At 41.1% G+C, this 22,024-nt stretch overlaps 1 protein-coding gene across 6 annotated transcripts in view; it reads left to right on the top strand.

Annotated features, from left to right (window-relative positions):
* Nucleotides 1-22,024, top strand: part of nek10 (NIMA-related kinase 10) — a 122,684-nt gene that overhangs the window by 18,573 nt on the left and 82,087 nt on the right. For 5 of the 6 annotated variants that reach the window (XR_011889711.1, XM_072283170.1, XM_072283172.1 and 2 more), the window contains exons 4-11: nucleotides 1,212-1,354; nucleotides 7,030-7,128; nucleotides 12,464-12,548; nucleotides 14,477-14,518; nucleotides 16,165-16,243; nucleotides 18,573-18,640; nucleotides 21,555-21,634; nucleotides 21,723-21,809. Coding sequence is in view for 5 of the 6 variants with exons in the window: in XM_072283170.1 (XP_072139271.1) it covers nucleotides 1,212-1,354; nucleotides 7,030-7,128; nucleotides 12,464-12,548; nucleotides 14,477-14,518; nucleotides 16,165-16,243; nucleotides 18,573-18,640; nucleotides 21,555-21,634; nucleotides 21,723-21,809 (683 nt within the window). In the remaining variant the exon portion in view is untranslated. Of the gene's footprint in view, nucleotides 1-1,211; nucleotides 1,385-7,029; nucleotides 7,129-12,463; nucleotides 12,549-14,476; nucleotides 14,519-16,164; nucleotides 16,244-18,572; nucleotides 18,641-21,554; nucleotides 21,635-21,722; nucleotides 21,810-22,024 lie in introns of those variants that run through there. The other variant, XM_072283173.1, reaches the window with a different exon arrangement.

Here is a 22,024-nt window from a genome sequence, read left to right as displayed (position 1 = left end):
AGAGGAGAGTGGATTGTGACCGGTCTTGACATTTTATCTTTGTTCCATGTTTTGTATGTACATTGATATTATTTATAAAATTATAACCCTGCAAAACATTGTATAATCATATAAGACGGAGTTCAGCTCATAGCACCCTAGTACCTAAGTGAGCTTCACTCCTTACTCTAGAATGCACAGTTCTAGGCTGTTACCAAGGGGAAATCTGAGAAAGTGCTCTTCTGCTGTGGTTGGCTGTGTGGTAATGGGATGAGGAGTGGGGAGTAGTCAGGACATGCCTTCATTTAGCTGAGATGCCTAGACATGACCTGTCTAATCTTTGAATGATTCCATTATACTGTTCCAAAGACGATTGGTTAGAGACTCCCTGTACTTTTGCTAATGTTTATCTTTCCACTGACATCACACAAGAAAATTATCCAGTCATTATTACTCATTTAATGGGAACTAACAATATCATTTGGCTCCTGGATTATAACAGTGAATGCAGTTCAAATTATACTTTATTGTTCTCAGTCTGTCAAAATATTGTTTAAGTAAAAGTATTTCTTTTTTTAAACAGAATGAACTGTTTTTCAGTTGTCAACGTACACTCAGTGGTCACTTTATTAGGTACAAGATACTGCTGTAACTACTCTACTTCATGGTTTGACATGTGTATTCAGAGGTGTTCTTCTGCACAGCACTGTTGTTAGACGCGGTCATTTGAGTTACTTTCACCTTCCTGTCAGCTTGAACTAGTCTCGCTATTCTCCTCTGACTTCTCTCATTAACAAGGTGTTTTCACCCACAGAACTGCTGCTTAATGGATGTTTGTTTTACACACTATTCTCTATAAACTCTGAGACTGTTATGTGTGAAAATCCCAGCAGACCAGCAGTTTCTGGGATACTAAAATCACCCTACATGGCTCCAACAATCACAGTCAAGATCACTTAGATCACATTTCTTCCCCATTCTGATGCTTGGTCTGGACAACACATGAACCTCTTGACCATGTCTGCTTGCTTTTATGCACTGAGTTGCTGCCACATGGTTGGCTGATTAGAAATTTGCATTAATGAGCAGGTGTTCAGGTGTACCTGATAAAGTGTATATCCTATGTGTTTTTTAATGTTTAAAATTATATGATTGAAGTTTAAAGTATCTGATAACTGGTATAAAATGAACTTGCATGCTAAACTGTGTTTTGCTTATGATTGTTGTTTTAGTTGCCAGCTCTAAGTTTTGACAAAGGCCGTGGAATTACAACAAAATCACAGCAACATTCCATTCAGGGAAAGCCAAATGGTGGAAGCCGATGTGGGGAGCAGCAGCAACAGTCAACCGAGGCCGTGGAACTTGAAGCTTTTAGGTGAATTATGTTGCTATCTTAACCTAAGTGGTATGTTCTGTCATTAAACTAATATCTGAACAGACAGGAAGCCTCTACCTTTATGACTGATCATAGAATGTATAAAATCAATTCCATTAAAACAGAATCTCTATGGTTTAAAGATCAAAGATTAGTCATAGTCATAGTCATACTTTATTGATCCTGGGGGAAATTGGTTTTCGTTACAGTTGCACCATAAGTAATAAATAGTAATAGAACCATAAATAGTTAAATAGTAATATGTAAATTTGCCAGTAAATTATGAAATAAGTCCAGGACCAGCCTATTGGCTCAGGGTGTCTGACCCTCCAAGGGAGGAGTTGTAAAGTTTGATGGCCACAGGCAGGAATGACCTCCTATGACACTCAGTGCTGCATCTCGGTGGAATGAGTCTCTGGATGAATGTACTCCTGTGCTCACCCAATACATTATGTAGTGGATGGGAAACATTGACCAAGATGGCATGCAACTTAGACAGCATTCTCTTTTCAGACACCACCATGAGAGAGTCCAGTTCCATCCCCATAACATCACTGGCTTTACGGATGAGTTTGTTGATTCTGTTGGTGTCTGCCACCCTCAGCCTGCTGCCCCAGCACACCACAGCAAACATGATAGCACTGGCCACCACAGACTCGTAGAACATCCTCAGCATCGTCCAACAGATGTTAAAGGACCTCAGTCTCCTCAGGAAATAGAGATGGCTCTGACCCTTCTTGTAGACAGCCTCAGTGTTCTTTGACCAGTCCAGTTTATTGTCAATTCATATCCCCAGGTATTTGTAATCCTCCACCATTAGCTTTATTTGCCACATGTCCATCGAAACGTTGAGATGTACAGTGTAATTTGTAGTTTACATCAATGACCAACACAGTACAAGGATGTGCTGGGGGCAGCCCACAAGTGTCGCCATGCTTCCAGTGCCACCATGGCATGCCACATGTGTCTGCATCACAGAAGTGTGAAATTAGACCATTGTTTCTGTTTTGAATGTTGATAATAGCAATCTAAAACATATTACATTATAACACTTCAGCCTTCTTATTCTTTATATGTTTTAAATGTTTAACAATTGGTGTCAACTTCCTCAAAAATTATATAGTTTCCCTCAAGGAATTTATCTGAAATAAATATTTTATATTTTCAACAGAGATCTTTTTGAAAAGCAAGACACCTAACCATCTATTTGAAAAATAAATCACCAATCACTAGGTGACCATATTAAGTTGATGACCTCTCATGTTCCTCCAGACACAGCAGAATCTTATTCAATATCGAAATTCAGTACATTTATTTAAAAAAGCTTTCATTTACGTATCAGTTTCAGAATCAAGACTGAGCATTTTCATTGCAGCAGCCAAGGCTAGGAGGAGATTTTGGAGAAGAAGGGGAGGGAACATTATGATTAAAGTCCTTAGTTAAAAAGGATTCAACAAATTTGATCCAGGAAGGTTTTTCTGTGCTATACGGGGAATTTAAATAAAATGTGTAAATTAAGAATTTTGAAAGGGAACTTGAAGGTGCAGGAACAGATTATCAGTTAGTGTAGTGAAAGAGACCTGGATTCATCTCAAGAAGGAAATGATCAGAATGTCTTTAGCACAAAACTGTTAATATCCAGTTCTTTAATATAACTTTAAATCCGTATTTATAATGAGCTTCAAGTTGAATCTATGCTTCATGCTCATAATAATTTTATATTTCTTTCATGGTAATTCTGGTATAATCAATTACTTCTGATATTTCTGACCTCCACTCATACTTTTTTTGGTATTATGAATTGAATTTCTTTAGTTCTCTATTCATACACACCATTTGTTGTATTTGATTGAAAAAATGTTCTATTTCCTCTTCCTTCTATGAAATATCTGTCATCTCACAATCATTAAAAAAATGATGCTTAGTTGACAGGAGGCAAACCTAATATAGTTTAAGATGTTTAGACTGTGCAACCAATTTTGCTACACTGTTGTTCTTGTACATTTTTGTCCATTGTATGATCCTGAGTTTCAACTTGACCACAATTTGGTAATCTGTCTTTCATATTCATCTACTTTTTGCTTACTTTTCTGTTTGTTGTTCTCGTTTCTCCCTGTTTCCTGTTATTAATTGTCCTTCCAGACCACGTAACTTTTGCACAAGACACTGGGCTAGAACTTACTGTGCTTACTGTGGATAAATACTGGGGATTTCATGTGTAGTTGCTGTATTTCCCTGCATAATCCGGTTTATATTGTTGGTTGTATCATTGGGTTGTATTGTTGGGTGCATACACGAAACTTGGACTTACCATCAATTCCAAGAAGACTCAGATCATCTATCAACCATCACCAATTGAGACAAATCGGATAGAACCATCAATTCAACTTGGCGAAACAACCCTGGAAAACGTGGATCACTTTCCGTATCTTGGAAGTCACCTCTCCTCCAATGTCGACCTTAATAACGAGATCCAACATCGGCTTAAATGCGCTGGAACAGCTTTTGGACGTCTCCGAACAAGAGTCCTTCATGATCGTGACATCCAAACAGACACCAAAATGTTAGTGTACAAAGCAGTGGTAATCCCAATGCTCCTGTATGCATCAGAAACCTGGACAACATACCGATGACATCTGAAGGCACTTGAAAAGTTCCATCAATGCTGACTTTGAAACATCCTAAATATCAGCTGGGAAGATAGAAGAACCAATGTCAGTGTGCTAAATGAAGCAAAAACAACAAGCATTGAAGCGTACATCATCAAGAACCAACTAAGATGGAGCGGGCATGTTGTTCGGATGAAAGTCTGCCGAAACAAATCTTCTACTCCCAGCTTAAAGAAGGCAAACGTAAAAGAGGCAGACAACAGAAGAGATTCAAAGATGTCTTAAAAGCCAACATGAAGAAAATGTAACATTGACATCAACAGTTGGGAAACTCTGGCAAGCTATCATCGGAGAAGGAACAGCAACTTTCGAAGCCAACAGATGTGCAGAATTAGAAGAAAAGAGAAGAAAATGGAAAGAGAGGCAGCAACAGCCAAAGCCCCATCTGCCATCTGGAACTACCTGTCCTGAATGCGGAAGAGCTTTCAAAGCCAAGATTGGACTCATAAGCTACTTGAGAACCCATAAGTAAATCAACAGAATGAAGACCATCATCCTTGACCTCAAGGGATAGCCACGACGACTGGGGATTTCATGTGCAGTTGCTGTATTTCCCTGCGTGATCTGGTTTATATTGTTGGTTGTATCATTACTGTTTCACTATTTCTGACTGTCTTCCTTTCCTATCTCTCAATTCATAACAGCTGTTTTCTGCTGCCTCTTGGCTTCCCCCTCCACAATCTACTCCTCGATTTGTACCTTATCTTTAACTCACTTCCTGTATCTGCCTCAAATCCTAAATCATTTTGTTATTGTCTGTTTAGTAGTAATATTGCTTCATATGGATGGTTGAGTGAGCTAAGGCTTTTCTCTTTAGAGTGAAGGAAGATGAGAGGTGACTTGAAAGGGGTGTACAAGGTGATAATAAGCATAAAAAGAGTGGACAGCCAGAGACTTTTCCCAAGGGCAGAATGGCTGATATGAGGGGGGCATTATTTTATAATGGTTGGAGGAAAGTATAGGATTGATGTCAGAGGTAAGTTTTTTACACAGCAAGTTGTGGGTGCATAGAACTCACTGCCAGGGGTGGTGGTGGTGCGGACACATTAGATACATTTAAGAGACTCATAGATAGGGACATGGATAGTAGTAAAATGGAGGGCTGTGTATGAGAGAAGGATTAGATTGATTTTAGAGTAGGTTAAAGGGTCAGCACAATATTGTGGGCCAAAGGGCCTGTATGGTGCATAGCGTTTTATGTTCTAGGGGTAAATAATTTAATCCTACGTTTAATATAGTTTTAGGTTTTGGATTAATTATTTTATGTCACTGAAGGTATTTTGAGACTGAGTTATATTTTGCGTTGTACTTTTAAAATGAAGAAAATCACAAAGGTATTTTTAACAGACACAGGCTGCAGCATTGAAGATGCGCATTAAAGCTAAGTGGTTCTGGATGTAGAATAACACAGCTCGGAATTTCTTTCAGACTACTGTAAACCTTATTTGGGTATCATACACTTAAAAACCCCCTTACACTTATTTTTAAACTTCTATAAGTTTTAAAGAAAGATGGTGAAAGATTTGTTGCAGTATAACAAAGTGGCAGGGAAACACCTTTCATTTCCTTTAGGGATTAGTATCTACTTGGGAAGATGTGAAGTAAATGTCCTCTGGCAAAGTGGAGAGAGATTGTGCCAGCCTGAACCCTCACTGGTCCACATGATGAATTCTGGTGCGTTGCTTGGCAGCTGGCTGGTTCGATAAAGTGACAAAGATGGAGTAAAATGAAAATGGCGAATTTAGAATATAACTAAATTGGTGCAGGAAAGGTTGAAGTTCGATGTGCCATTTGGTTAATTCTATTTGGGGCCATGCTATTTTCTAAGTAGAAAATATTTATTCAAATATCAGAATCAGGTTTAATATCACTTGGATAAGTCAAAAAATTTGTTGTTTTGCAGTAGCAATACATTGCAATACATAATATTTTTAAAAACTATAAATCGCAATAAGAAATATATATAAAGAATGCAAAATAGTAAGTGGTGCAAAAAGAGAGCAAAAAATAGTGAGGTAGTGTTCCTGGGTTCATTGTCTGTTCAAAAATCTAACGGTGAGGGGAAGAAGCTGTTCCTGAAACATTAAGTGTTTGTCTTCAGGCTTCTGTACCTCCTCCTTGATGTTAGCAATGAGAAAAAGGCATATCCTGGGTGATGGTAGTCCTTAATGACGGATGTTGCCTTCTTGAGGTATCGCCATTTGAAGGTGACCTCGATGCCCACGATGGAGCTGGCTGAGTTTACAATGACGCTGTTAGAGTGAGCAAGCAAAGGTGAATTTGAGAATGGACAGTATGCTAGTGATGGTGCTTCCAGGATGTTATTTATATTCTTGAAGTTTGTTGGTACAAAGTATGTTTTAAGGCTGCAAATCTACCACAATGAAACAGAAGATCGAAGGTTACAGCTACTCTTCTGAAGCAGTTGATATCATTGACAAAGAGATCATTTCCATGTTACTTTTCCTTGATAACATGCTTTAAAAGTTGTGATACCAAATTTTAAAAAATTGCAAACTTATAAGCTATATATGTTATTCATATTAATCAATATCAGACCATTAGGCCATAAGACATAGGAGCAGAATTAGGCCATCTGGCCCATCGAGTTTGCTCCACCATTCAATCATAGCTGATCCTTTTTTCCTCCTCCTCAACCCCAGTTCTCAGCCTTCTCCCTGTAACCTTTGATGCCATGTCCAATCAAGAACCTATCAATCTCTGCCTTAAATATACCCAATGACCTGGCCTCCACAGCTGCAATAATATTAGTTATATATGATTAATATCAATTCTATTTTATTAACTTATTTATGGTAATATTTTGTTTTATATGCTTTGTGTGATATATGCATTGTGGTCTAGAGGGATGGTGTTTCGTCTGGTTGTATGTATGTACAGTCAGATGCCAATAAACTTTAACATGAGATTATATTAGAAATTTATAAGTTGCATATCACAACATGTCAAAACAAAATTTTCTCTTTTCCCCCTATTTCTTTGTAGTGTCAGCTATAAGAATGAAAGAAATTTCAGTTGTCACCCCCACCACAAGCTGTTTCTGGAAATTTTCACTGCACTGGTGAAGCAGAGACTAATGTACAGGTATGAATGGATCCTGTTGGCACGTTGAACTCTGTGATGCTATTTTCAGCAAAGCTTGAACAACAACACATACGTTATAAAATGCATAGAAAACCTACAGCACAATACAGGCCCTTTGGCCCACAATGCTGTGCTGAACATGTACGTACTTTAGAAATTACCTAGGGTTACCCATAGCCCTCTATTTTCCTAAGCTCCGTGTACCTATCCAGGAGTCTCTTAAAAGACCCTATCGTATCCGCCTCCACCACCGTCGCCGGCAGCCCATTCCACACACTCACCACTCTCTGCGTAAAAAAACTTAGCCCTGACATCTCCTCTGTACCTACTTCCAAGTACCTTAAAACCGTGCCCTCTGGTGTTAGCCATTTCAGCCCTGGGAAAAAGCCTCTGACTATCCACACGATCAATGCCTCTCATCATCTTATATTCCTCTATCAGGTCACCTCTCATCCTCCATTGCTCCAAGAAGAAAAGGCCGAGAAAATGCATTTAATTAATTTCTATTTCTAAACCAAGAAGCAAAACAATTAGTGACTTTGTGAACTAATGCATTTGCTTCCTGTGTTCTGCATCCACTATTATGAATCTAATTGCTACCAGCTTTGTTTTTTTTATTGGCAATTGCACATTGATTTGAGTCCAAAGTGTTGTTTTTGTGTTTTGTTCAATTAGCCATTTTACAACGTGGAGAAAAGCAGAAAATAATACCATCTTTTTGAGTTTCAATGTTGCATTGCAAAAAAGCAAGATATGTTCAAGCTCAAAAAGGTAGAAATTGCAATATATATCAACTCAATGCCCTACATTCCTCTACTATTCAAGCAGTAGTCAGATAGTGCTAAGAAGAAATTCTATAAAGCCACAGCAATATACATCCTTGCTTTTATATTCCAGTCCTCTCAAAATGAATGCTAACATTGCGTTTGCTTTCCTTACCACCAACTCAACCTGCAAGTTAGCCTTTAGGGAATGAAGGCTCCTCTGATTTATGAATTTTCTCCCCATTTAGAAAGTAGTTCACGCCTTTATTCATTCTACTAAAGTGCACGACCATACACTTCCCTACACTACATTCCATCGACCATTTCTTTGCCCATTCTCCCAATTTGTCCAAGTCTTTTTGCAGATACCCTGCATCCTTAACACTACTTGCCCCTCCACCTATCTTCATATCATCTGCAAACATGGCCACAAAGCCATTAATTCCTTCAACTAAATCATTGACATATAAAAAGAAAAGAAGTCACAATACCAAACCCTGCAGAAGATGACTAGCCACGGATAGCCAACCAGAAAAGGCTCCCTTTATTCCCACTATTTGCCTCATGCCAGTCAGCCAATCTTCTATCCATGCTACTTGACTTACTTGACTTAAGTCCATCACCCCTACTGGGGCATAGTCCACCAACAGCAGCTCGCCATCACCCCTACTGGGGCATAGTCCACCGACAGCAGCTCACCATCGCCCCTGCTGGGGCATAGTCCACCGACAGCAGCTCGCCATCACCCCTACTGGGGCATAGTCCACCGACAGCAGCTCGCCATCACTTCTACTGGGGCATAGTCCACCGACAGCAGCTCACCATCGCCCCTGCTGGGGCATAGTCCACCGACAGCAGCTCGCCATCACCCCTACTGGGGCATAGTCCACCGACAGCAGCTCGCCATCACCCCTACTGGGGCATAGTCCACCGACAGCAGCTCGCCATCGCCCCTGCTGGGGCATAGTCCACCGACAGCAGCTCGCCATCACCCCTACTGGGGCATAGTCCACCGACAGCAGCTCGCCATCACCCCTACTGGGGCATAGACCACCGACAGCAGCTCACCATCACCCCTACTGGGGAATAGTCCACCGACAGCAGCTCACCATCGCCCCTACTGGGACATAGTCCACCGACAGCAGCTGACCATCACTTCTACTGGGGCATAGTCCACCGACAGCAGCTCGCCATCACCCCTACTGGGACATAGTCCACCGACAGCAGCTGACCATAACCCCTACTGGGGCATAGTCCACCGACAGCAGCACACCATCACCCCTACTGGGGCATAGTCCACCGACAGCAGCTGACCATCACTCCTACTGGGGAATAGTCCACTGACAGCAGCTGACCATCACCCCTACTGGGACATAGTCCACCAACAGCAGCTCAGCATCACCCCTACTGGGGGCAAAGTCCAACGACCATAGTCCACTGACAGCAGCTCGCCATCACCCCTACTGGGGCATAGACCACCGACAGCAGCTGACCATCACCCCTACTGGGGCATAGTCCACCCACAGCAGCTCACCATCACCCCTACTGGGACATAGTCCACCGACAGCAGCTGACCATCACTCCTACTGGGGAATAGTCCACTGACAGCAGCTGACCATCACCCCTACTGGGACATAGTCCACCAACAGCAGCTCAGCATCACCCCTACTGGGGGCAAAGTCCAACGACCATAGTCCACTGACAGCAGCTCGCCATCACCCCTACTGGGGCATAGTCCACCGACAGCAGCTGACCATCACTCCTACTGGGGCATAGTCCACCCACAGCAGCTGACCATCACTTCTACTGGGGCATAGTCCACCGACAGCAGCTGACCATCACCCCTACTGGGACATAGTCCACCGACAGCAGCTGACCATCACTTCTACTGGGGCATAGTCCACCGACAGCAGCTGACCATCACCCCTACTGGGGAATAGTCCACTGACAGCAGCTCACCATCGCCCCTACTGGGGGCAAAGTCCAACGACCATAGTCCACTGACAGCAGCTCGCCATCACCCCTACTGGGGCATAGTCCACCCACGGCAGCTCACCATCACCCCTACTGGGACATAGTCCACCGACAGCAGCTGACCATCACTTCTACTGGGGCATAGTCCACCGACAGCAGCTGACCATCACCCCTACTGGGGCATAGTCCACCCACAGCAGCTCGCCATCACCCCTACTGGGGCATAGTCCACCAACAGCAGCTCACCATCACCCCTACTGGGACATAGTCCACCAACAGCAGCTCGCCATCACCCCTACTGGGGCATAGTCCACCAACAGCAGCTCACCATCACCCCTACTGGGGCATAGTCCACCCACAGCAGCTCGCCATCACCCCTACTGGGGCATAGTCCACCAACAGCAGCTCACCATCACCCCTACTGGGACATAGTCTACCGACAGCAGCTCGCCATCACCCCTACTGGGGAATAGTCCACTGACAGCAGCTCACCAGAGGTCTCTGTCCTGGGCCAGTCTGTCACAGTGTCTCAAGATGGAACCCATCTTCTCGGTGTATCCTTCCTTTCCCAAGTATGAGGTCTTTAGAGCTTCTGTTGGCATTTTTGTAGCGCTGGATTTTTACGGAATGGGAATGCTAGCCCTATACCAAACCACCCTCCTTTTGCAGCTGAGTTTGGGAACGTTCATTTGGGAGTTATCCATGCTTCTATCTTTCCTGTAATATCATGGGCTCTTATCTTGTTAAGCAGCCTCTTGAGCAGCACCTTGTCAAAGGCCCTCAGAAAATACAAATAAACAACATCCACTGACTCTCTTTGGTCTACCCCGACGGTTATTTCCTCAAAGAGTTCTGATAAATTTGTCAGGCATGATTTCCCCTGAAGAAAACCAGGCTGACTTTTACCTTTTATGTCATGTGCCCCCAAGTGTACCAAAACCTCATTCCTAATAATAGGCTCCAACATCTTTCCAACCACTGAAGTCAGGCTAACTGGCCTATAATTTCCTTACTTCTGACTCCCTCCTTTTAAGAGTGCAGTGACATTTGCAATTTTGCAGTCCTCCAGAACTTTTCCAGAATCTAGTGATTCTTGAAAGATCATTACTAATGCCTCCACAATCTGTTTAGCTACCATCTGGTCCAGGCGACTTATCCACCTTCATACCTTTCAACTTCCCAAGCATCTTCTCCTTAGCAATGGCAGCAGGACTCACTTCTGCGCTCTGACACTCTCACATTTCTGGCATTCTGCTAGTGTCTTCCTCAGTGAAGACTGATGTAAAACACTTATTAAGTTCGCCCACTATTTCTTTGTTCCCCCCCCCATTACTAGCATCACTTTCCAACAGTCTGATATCCATTCTCATCACTCTTTCACAGATTATTTGTAACTCTCCGTATCCTCTTTTATATTAGTGGCTAGCTTACCTTCACATGTCTATTATAAACCAAGTCCACCTGTACATACACAGGTATACCTCATTGTATACAGTTCACGATTATTTGCACTATTGTTTTGTTTGCTTTTTGATTCTGTACAGCGAGAGCTCAGGGAAAGCGGCATCAAATTCCCTGTATGTGTTCACATACTTGGCGATAATAAAGGATTCTGATTCTGATATGAATCTTATTTTTTGTAAGAATTTAATGGCTGATTAGAAAGAGGGCAAGAGTGAATCTGAGCAGCTCCCGAGGCATCGGTAGAGTTTTCGCTGCAGTGTGGTAGATATTGCTGGATGCTGAAGGGGAATAGAACAAAGGAGAACCCTTCACATAACAGGATCCTAATGAAAAAGTAATGATTTCAGTGTAAAATGATGCTGGTTAACCTATGAAGAGAAGTTTCATAATTTCCCCTCACTTAAATATTAATGAATGATCTTATAATAAGTGTCAAAGAATGATTAAACAATCAGGTGGAGTGAAACACTTCTGTGGGTCTTGATTTTCTGAAAGAGACACCTACACTGCATGCAGGTTGTCCCTGGTCTACAAACACCCAACAAATGGACACCCCTACATACAAACGAGCGCCCATGATATTATTACATTCCAAAGTCCAAAGTGCATATGTTGATTCGTACAAAGAGCAGAACTGGGTTTTCCTCTCCACTTTTAGTAATTGTTGTTCTGTATCAGTCTTACGTGCTTTTGATGGTCTTTATTATGTATTGTGGAAGTATGCATGGCATATCAAGGAATTTTTTTTGTATTTTATGACTTGTGGACAAAATTAACATTCCTCTGTGAAAATGGAACTTGTTCATTACCTGGCAAAGGTATATGGAGTGATTGGTCTTTTGATGGATAGGAATCTACTCCTTCTCACTTCCCCATGCTAATGAACATTTAGCTTTATAGCTTCTACTTGCTCCAGCACCTCTAATATTCCATATCATCTAGTCACTGGGTTTGTTCCAGGTATACGAACTAGGAGCAATACTGATCATCCTAATTTATTGGAGATAATTATATTAGCAATATATGGATGAATGTACTCAGATGTATGAACTTCTATGCAATTGCTGGTATGGTATGTTACTGTACGATCCACAGTGGTATTTGTAACTAACTATGGTATCCTTTCCTTACAGAGAATGGGTGGACCGAGTTCCTCCTGCTCATTTTCTTCGCGTGTTAATTTGCCTGCGGTTAATAATGAGGGATCCATTTTACCAGGTTTGTACAAACACCATTCACTGTTGCCTTTTGCTGAATCTGATTGATGATTTATTTAAATAGTGAATATTTTTACTGACTTGTTGCCATTATACAGGACTGTATTTAACAAAGCCGGGAGAGAGTTTGTAAATCTGGCGAGAGCAAAGGTTGTTGGGAATGGTGAGGTTGGAGCACCATGGGAGGGGTGAGGTCAGGTAGCAGAGAAGGAGTGTCGGGGGTTGGGGGGGTGGCAGTGGCATGGGTGCAGACACACTAGACAAGGTCATTTGATTCCAAACAGTTGGTTTATTGATCATTACAGAAGGTCTCTCTGTGGTGCCTCCTTTTCCCTCCCTTCTCCCTTCGCCTTTTCACAACTGTAATCACCCTCTTCTTGCCCCCTTCTCACTCTCAATCCATGATAAAGACCCAGATCAGAATCAGGTTTATCGTTACTGCAGTACCATGCAAAAGTTTTAGTCACCCTAGCGAGCATATAATGTATATGTGCCTAAGACACTTGCACAGTTCCGTATATTATCATATGCAATTTGACTAGTTAATGACATAGTGCTACATTGCGGTTTTTCCGCTTGCTGTCTATTAACTTGTTTTTTGATGAACTTTTGTTCTAATTACTTTTATTTGAAATATTTTCACTGTTTTAGAATATACAAAATTGACTGAATGGGAACCTGCCTAGTTTTGTTTCTGGTAAATTACTGGAAGGGAATGATGACAGATTCCTTTATAAACTGATATAACTGGGGACAACTCATTAATACAAGGGATTCTGCAGAGGCTGGAAATCCAGAGCAACACACACAAAATACTGAAGGAACACAACATGTCAGGCAGCATCTGTGGTGGGGAATAAACAGTTGCCATTTCAGGCCGAGATCCTTCATTAGGTCCTAATGAAGGGTCTCATCTCTTTGATAGTTCAACACCCTCTACTTCCAAGCCAGTTTCAACCTAACTTTCCCTGGATCCCTAAAATGGTAAGATAACATTTCAAGAATAATGCCTCTCATTCATCTATTTCCAATGATTCAAGAACCAACACATTTTTTCTTGTAGGACACTCCTTCTATACTGGTAATTCCCTCCCCCTCCCTTCCCCCATCCCAGTTTCACTCTGCCCCCTCCCCCAGCTGGCTATCACCTCTCTCACAGTTCCTCCTCCTTCTACTACCCATTGTGCTTTCCCCTATTCCTTCTTCACCTTTCCTGCCTAACCCCTCCCTGCTTCCCCTCCCCCACCCCTTTATCTTTCCCCTTACTGGTTTTTCACCTGGAACCTACCAGCCTTCTCCTTCCCACCCTCCCCCCACCTTCTTTATAGGGCCTCTGCCCCTTCTCTCTTCAGTCCTGACAAAGGGTTCCGGCCCGAAACGTTGACTGATCATTTCCATGGATGCTGCCCGACCTGCTGAGTTCCTCCAGCGTGTTGTGAGTGTCGCTTTGACCCCATCATCTGCAGAGTATTTTGTGTTTACCCTCCATACCTGGAAACCTCCTCTGAACCATTTCCAGTAAAATAATATCCAGACTTAAATTTGAAAACCAGTACGAGTCACAGTGTCTTGATGTAGTTTCCTAATGCATTGTGTAATTACATAATATTTTATACTCTGACCACTTAAAAATTAATGTCTGGATTACATGAGCCTTCCTTATTACCTACTGCACTTGTATGTGAGCTCTTTGTTCTCCTTCCATTTAAAGTGCATGTATTTCTTTTAATAAGGTTCTCAAATTGACCATTCCATTCATGTGGAAATGTCAGCTGCATCAGACCACAGTTATTGGCCTTCAGTCACCCTCCAGCAATTTTTAATGTGAACTGTTAATGTCACAGTATACTTCCTAAACTAGACATGATTAAACTTCATATCCCCTTGTATGACTGCATGAGTCTTCACCTACCGATATTTTTCTTTCAGAAAATTTTCATTCAACTTAGAGGTGTTGAGAGCTTAGCACAGGTAGGTCATGAGACCATAAAGTATAGAAGCTGAATTAGGCCATTTGGCCCATCGAGTTTTCGCCTCCATTTAATCATGGCGGATTCATTTTTCCTTCCAGCCCTAATCTCCTGCCTTCTGCCCACATCCCTTCATGCCCTGACCAATCAAGAACCCATCAACCACTGCCTTAACTATACATAAAGACTTGGTCTCCACAGCTGCCTGTGGCAATCAATTCCACAGATTCGCCACTTTCTAGCTAAAGAAATTTTTCCTCATACCCGTTCTAAAAGGACACCCCTCTAATCTGAGGCTGTGTCTCCTGGTCTTAGACTCTCCCACCATTGGAAACACCCTCTCCATATCCACTCTATCAAGGCCTTTCACCATTCAATAGGTTTTAATGAGGTGGCTGCTCATTCTTCTGAATTCCATTGAATATCAGCCCAGAGCCATCAAGTGCTCTTCAGATGATAAGCCGTTTAATCCTGGAATCATTTTTGTGAACCTCCTTTGTACCCTCTCCAGTTTCAGCACATTCTTTCTACATTAAGTGGCCCAAAACTGCGCACAACACTCCAAGTGAGGCCTCGCTAGTGTTTTATAAAGTGTCAACATTATATTCTTGCTTTTATATTCTAGTCATCTTTAAATGAATGCTAGCATTGCATTTGCCTTCCTCTCCACAGACTCAATCTGTAAATTAACCTTTAGAGAATCCCACATAAGGACTGCTGAATCCCTTTGCATCTCAGATCTTTGTATTTCCTCTCCATTTTGAAAATAGTCAACCCTTTCATTTCTTCTACCAAAGTGCATGATCATACACTTCCCAACACTGTATTCCACTGCCACTTCTTTGCCCATTCTCTTAACCAACCTAATTTTCCCATTCTACCTGCATGTTGAAAACCCCCATGACTGTATTAACATTGCCCTTTTGGTATGCACTTTCTATTTCCCATTGTAACTTGTAGACCATATCCCTTACTACTGTTTGGGAGTCTGTAAATAACTCCCATCAGGGTCTTTTTACCCTTGAGGTTCCTTAGCTCTATCCACAAAGGTTCAACACTTTCCAACCCTATGTCAACTCTTTCTAACGATTTAGTTTCATATTTTTACCAACAGAGCCATGCCACCCCCTCTGTCTTCCTACCTTTCTTGTTGATCCTTGGAAATTAAGCTCCCAGCTATAATCTTCTTTCAGCCATGATTCAGTGATGCCTACAACATCATATTTGCCAATCTGTAACTGCTACAAGTTCATCGACCTTATTCCATATACTGCATGCATTCAAATATAATACCTTTGGTCCTGTATTCACTCTTTTCAATTTTGTCTGCCGATAACGTTGAAACATATTCAGTTGACTGCAATTTTGCCCTGTCATCAGCCTCTCCTTGTGAGGAGTCTCACTACAAATTGCCTCTGTTTGTAGACCAACTACCCATCCTTATCACTGTCACTTCGGTTCCCACCTCCCTGCCAAATTCGTTTAAACCCACCCAACCAACTCTAGCCAACCTGCCCACAAGGATATTGGACCCCCTCGGGTTCACGTGTAACCCGTCATACTGAGAAATGCTACATTTTAAATTTATTCATGATTTGATGTTTTTGAATGAATGTTTTAAATCATTCAATTTCCTTTGGTTTACAGTACATGGAAACAGTGGTACAGGGCTACCTTGGATATGGAGGTCAACAGTTTGTCATTGACAGATTAGTCACCATGACTTGTAAGCTCTATTTAACCTCATGTAAATAGTAGATAATTAATGAGCTTAATTAGTCATTTGTGTTTCTTTTAACTTTATATGCAGAGCATAACTTAGTTTATGGTCTAAGTCTTGGAAAAGAAAAACAAATCCTCAACTTTTTTCAGTGAAAAGTGGGGGATTTTCCAAATCCTCATGTCTAATCATCATTCACCAAACATGGCCAAAATAAGCATATCAACTAGGCATTCACTCACAAAATGCTGGAGTAACTCAGGTCAGGAATCGGCTTTAGGAGGTGAATAAAGTGCTACCATTTCGGGCCGAGACCCTTCCTCGCTCCTGAACAAAGCATCAGCTTATTTATTCCTGTCCATTTTTGCTGCCTGACCTGCTGAGTTCCTCCAGCATTTTGTGTATGTTGTTCTGGATTTCCAGCAGTTGGAGAATCTCTTGTGTTTTTAAGCCGGGCAGTCATTACACTGTGGCTTGGTGGGCAGACTGCACCGTACATAAACTGGTTGCTGCTTTCTGCTTTGTAGTAATAATTATAGTTCAAAATAATAGCAACATACACAATCTGATGGAGGAACTCAGTTGGTCAGGTAGCATCTACAAAAGGATTAAAGAGTCAATGTTTCGGACTGAGACTCTTCATCTGGGCTCATGAAGCCCAATGAAGGATCTCAGCTCGAAGTGTTGATGCTTTGTTCCTTTCCATAGATGCTGCCTGACCTGCTGAGTCCCTCCAACATTTTGTGTGCGTTACTCTGGATTTCTAGTATCTGCAGAATCTCTTGTGTTTAGCTCAAAATGATATTTTGGTTGTGAGTCAGTTGTCTTTCTATTCTTACTGTATAAGCTAATCAGATCTGTGAACACCAACATCTATTATTCTCTCACCGATTTAATAATACACTAGTTTTCTACTCTTCCCTCCCAAGTTCACTTACACACAGACACCATGATAGCGTGGTTAGCGTGATGCTATTAGACCTCGTGGCACTCCGGAGTTTGGAGTTCAATTCTGGCGCCATTCCGTAAGGAGTCTTGTTATGTTCTCCCCATGGAATGCATGGATTTCCTCCAGGTCCTTTGGGTTTCTCCCACAGTCCAAAGACATACTGGGTAGGCTATTTGGTCATTGTAAACTGTCCCATGATCGGGTTAGGGTTAATCGAGGTTATCGGGGATCGCTGGGCTGAAGGACCTGCTCCATGCTGTATTAATAAATAAAATAAAATTTTGTGTCCTCCTCACAACTTCTGTATCAGCAAACGTGATTAATTTATAGTTAGTCCCGTTTATACATTTAATATAAAATTTAGCAAAATTAATTTGCATATTAGAACATAAGATATAGGAGCAGAAGTAGGCCAATTGGCCCATCGGGTCTGCTCTGCCATTCAATCATGGGCTGATCCAATTCTTCCAGTCATCCCCACTTCACTGCTTTCACACCATACCCTTTGATGCCTTGGCTAATCAAGAACCTATCTATTTCTGCCTTAAATACACCTAATGATTTGGCCTTCACAGCCGCTCGTGGCAACAAATTCCACAGATTTACCACCCTCTGACTAAAGTAATTTCTCCGCATCTCAGTTCTAAAAGGACGTCCTTCAATCCTGAAGTCATGCCCTCTTGTCCTAGAATCCCCTACCACGGGAAATAACTTTGCCATATCTAATCTGTTCTGGCCTTTTAACATTCAGAATGTTTCCATGAGATCCCCCCTCATTCTCCTGAACTCCAGGGAATACAACCCAAGAGCTGCCAGATGTTCCTCATATGATAACTCTTTCATTCCTGGAATCATTCTTGTAAAACTTCTCTGAACCCTCTCCAATGTCAGTATATCTTTTCTAAAATAAGGAGCCCAAAACTGCATACAGTACTCCAAATCCGGTCTCACGAGTGCCTTATAGAGCCTCAACATCACACCTCTGCTCTTATATTCTATACCTCTAGAAATAAATGCCAACATTGCATTCGCCTTCTTCACAACTGACTCAGCCTGGAGGTTAACCTTCAGGGTATCTTGCACAAGGACTCCCAAGTCCCTTTGCACCTCTGCATTTTGAATTCTCTTCCCATCTAAATAATAGTCTGCCCGTTTATTTCTTTCAAATTGTATTTCATTTGCCACTTCTTTGCCCATTCCTCTAAACTATCGTAAGTCTCTCTGCAGTCTCTCTGTTTCCTTAACACTACCCATTCCTCCACCTATCTTTGTATCATCGGCAAATTTAGCCACAAAAACATCTTGTAGTGCTGAATAACATTATTATTTTAATGTATGCTGGTTTTGATATTTTAAGGCTGGTGCCTCATTTATCTGTTATTTCAGATATTTTTCAAAAACTGGCAGCTGTAGTGGAACAAAGAGAACAGATAATTTCATGTGGAGCATATAAGGTATCTGATTTCCATGATAACTGAAAAGTTTATTCAGTAATCTACTGGCCTAAATATCAATCATGATCATCTGCTGTAATATGCAACTCTAAAATGTTTAGTTTTCCTGAATCTGATTACTCTGGAAATATTTTGTGCTGAAACAAAGAATTCATCTGTTTATCTTAATCTTGATTGATATTAAATTCATCAATAGAATCATTAATGTTTTAAGATTCTGATGTTCTCAATAAATGCAAACATACAGTCAGTGACCATCTTATTAGGTATAGGAGGGGACATGGTGTGGTCTTTTGCCACTGTAGCTCATCTGTTATGTTTTGTAACTCCAAAACATAAAACCAATCAGAAGGAAGACAAGGGAGCCAAGAAATGTGCGTAAGCTTCGTTTGTACTTTAAGCAAAGCACATGCGTATGAGGTGGTGGCGTGATGACGTATACCATTCATGTACTTCGTACATTAAACCGTAGTGAATTTTTTAAACAACAAAGAATAATTAATCAAACAATATATTTACAATATTTCTCAAATATTACTGATATATTAAATACACAATACCATCTACTTCAGGGTTCAACATGCTCTGCTTTCAGAGGTGTTCTTCTGCACACTGCTGCTGTAAAGCAGTAATGCTGTAATGTTAGTCCTGACGAAGGGTCTCGGCCTGAAACGTCGACTGTACCTCTTCCTAGAGATGCTGCCTGGCCTGCTGCGTTCACTAGCATTTTGTGTGTGTTGCTTGAATTTCCAGCATCTGCAGATTTCCTCGTGTTTGCTGTAGTGCATGGTTATCTGAGTTACTGTCGCCTTCCTGTCCGCTTGAACCAGTCTGTCCATTCTCCTCTGACCTCTCTCATTATTAAGGCATTTTCACCCACGGAACTGCCACAAACTAGATGTTTTTTTTGTAAAATCTAGAGACGATTGTGCGTGAAAATTCCAGGAGATTGGCAGTTTCTGAGATACTCAAACCACCCCTGTCAGTGTAACGTTATACCGCACCAGCAACAAAGGTCATTTCCTGCCACTGTCTGTAAGGAATTTTTCTATTCTTCCTGTGACCACACGGGTTTCCCTAGGTGCTCCAGTTTCCTCCCATATTGTAAAGGGTTAAGGTTAGTGAGTTGTGGGATCTGCTAATTTTTCGATCCCCAGGTTCTTTTAGGAGTCCAAGAATAAGCAAACACTTTTTGTTTTAGGATTGTTTATTTTGAAGTTTAAACAAAGGAACAGACACAGAGCATATGAACTGGAGAGAAGAAACCTAAGACAAAGACAAGATGGTGATTTTTGCAGACTGATAGTTTTATACTGAGATAAGGCCACATTCCTAGGATAAACAATCAAAGTATACACAGTCACAGCACATGTGTCATGTGCTAACACTTGTTGTTGTTGTTGAGTGTCGTCAACCTGGGCTAACATTTAGCCAATGAGAAAATGTAATTATGTAACTGTCATACTGCATTGCCACCAATAGGTGGAGACAAACACCACATATTGTGAAAATAAACAAGTTAAAAATATTAGTAACCACAATTTTAGTCTTGCTAAGAACCTTATGAATTCAACTAATACCTTATTAAAAGCATAAAAAAACGATTTCAACATTATTTTGGCACTGAAAGCATGGTGACACATCCCCCGCACATCCTCAGACTGTGTTGCTTATTGACCCATTTCACTATGTTTTAAAATACATGTGACAAATAAAACCAATCTTTACCTTCTGAAATGGCTTGTGTGCATGACAGTTCAAGAAAGGACTGTAAGTTTCCATTGATTAAAAGTTACTGTTTGAAGAAAAAAGGCAAAAAAAACGATGAAAATGCTAGTTGCAGTGTCGACAAAAATCGACACGAGTGTAATTATATCTAATGTACATTTTATTCCCCAAGCAAACAAATGGCTGTGTCATATATATATATAAAGAAAAATACCCACCCCCCCAAAACATAATAACGTACAATGTAACACATAACATACAGGACGAACTTAACCCTTGACAGTCTGGGTGAATTCTGCCTAATGAAATTAAGGACTCCCTACACAGTATTTTTTTTTTGGGGGGGGAGCACCAATTGGAGGTACTGCTGTCCAAATCAACGTTATTTTCTCTTGTGAAATTGTTTGAAATTTGCTGGAAAACGGCAAGATTTAATGATCTAAAGATCAGCTTTATTTATCCCATGTAAATTTCACATGTGCACTGACCAACGACCAACACCCAACACAGTCCAGGTATGTTCTAGGGGCAGCCAACACTTTGGGCGCTGATACAGCATGCCCACAGCTTATTAAGCTTAACCCATGGAGGTTATCAGAACAGTCAGAGAAATCCCACATAGTCATGGGTAAAACGTACAAACTCCTCGCAGGCAGCACTAGCAATTGAACCCCAACTGGCACTGTAAAGTGCTGTGTTATGACTATGCTACTATGTTGAAGACAAAGTAAAGCTTTTGAGATTAAAAGCTATTCTTCCAATTAAGATTAAGGAGAGGAAAGGCCTGATCACTCAGCAAGTTTTGATGGACTTAGTTTGTTCCTGAGCTGGTTAGAGATTAACATATTTATACCAGTAAAGAAAGAACATACCTGCAAAGCTCAAAGTAAATTTATTATCTATCACTATACACTATCTTCAGATTAATTTTCTTGCAGGCATTCACAGTGAAGCAAAGAAGTACAATAGAATCAATGAAAAATTCCATACTGACAAACAACCAATGTGCAGAAACATATCTGTTGTTGCTGAATCTCAGAAATATACATGAAGTAATAGTTTTCAGCGCTGGTACCAGAGATTTCATTGTGACACATGAAATAAAACAAAATACAATTATTATATCAAGTAAGCAGAAGCAAAATGATTTACACCAAAATGTTTTAATTTGAGATATTTTCTTTAGACCCTAGTAAAGCTACTGGCAGCCAAGGACAATAATGTACTACTGGGTGCTCTCCTTGCTCTTACCAGCTTAGCTGAAAGGTATGTTATTTAAACAAGAAACACAAAATATAGCACTGCAGAGTGATTTGCAACTGAACAAAATGATAACATTTACCATTTTTTTAAGTCCTGAGTGCAGAGTGAAGATAGGGGAATTGACAATTGTAGAAAACCTGTTAGCAATTTTACAAGAATATGACTTGTTATCCAAAAGGTAAGTTGAGTATTTACTTTATTCAAATGCAATAGTATTAGAAGCAGTTTAGGTATGAGGTAATTAATGTGTTGGCGCGTGGCCAAGTGGTTAAGGCGTCGGTCTAATGATCTGAAGGTCGCTAGTTCGAGCCTCAGCTGAGGCAGCGTGTTGTGTCCTCAAGCAAGGCACTTAACCACACATTGCTCTGCGACGACACTGGTGCCAAGCTGTAT

Source organism: Mobula birostris, chromosome 19 (assembly GCF_030028105.1).
Source record: "Mobula birostris isolate sMobBir1 chromosome 19, sMobBir1.hap1, whole genome shotgun sequence".
NCBI classification, from domain to species: Eukaryota; Metazoa; Chordata; class Chondrichthyes; order Myliobatiformes; family Myliobatidae; genus Mobula; species Mobula birostris.
The sequence above is the reverse complement of the archived record's forward strand: the minus strand, read 5'-3'. Positions and strand labels throughout refer to the sequence as shown.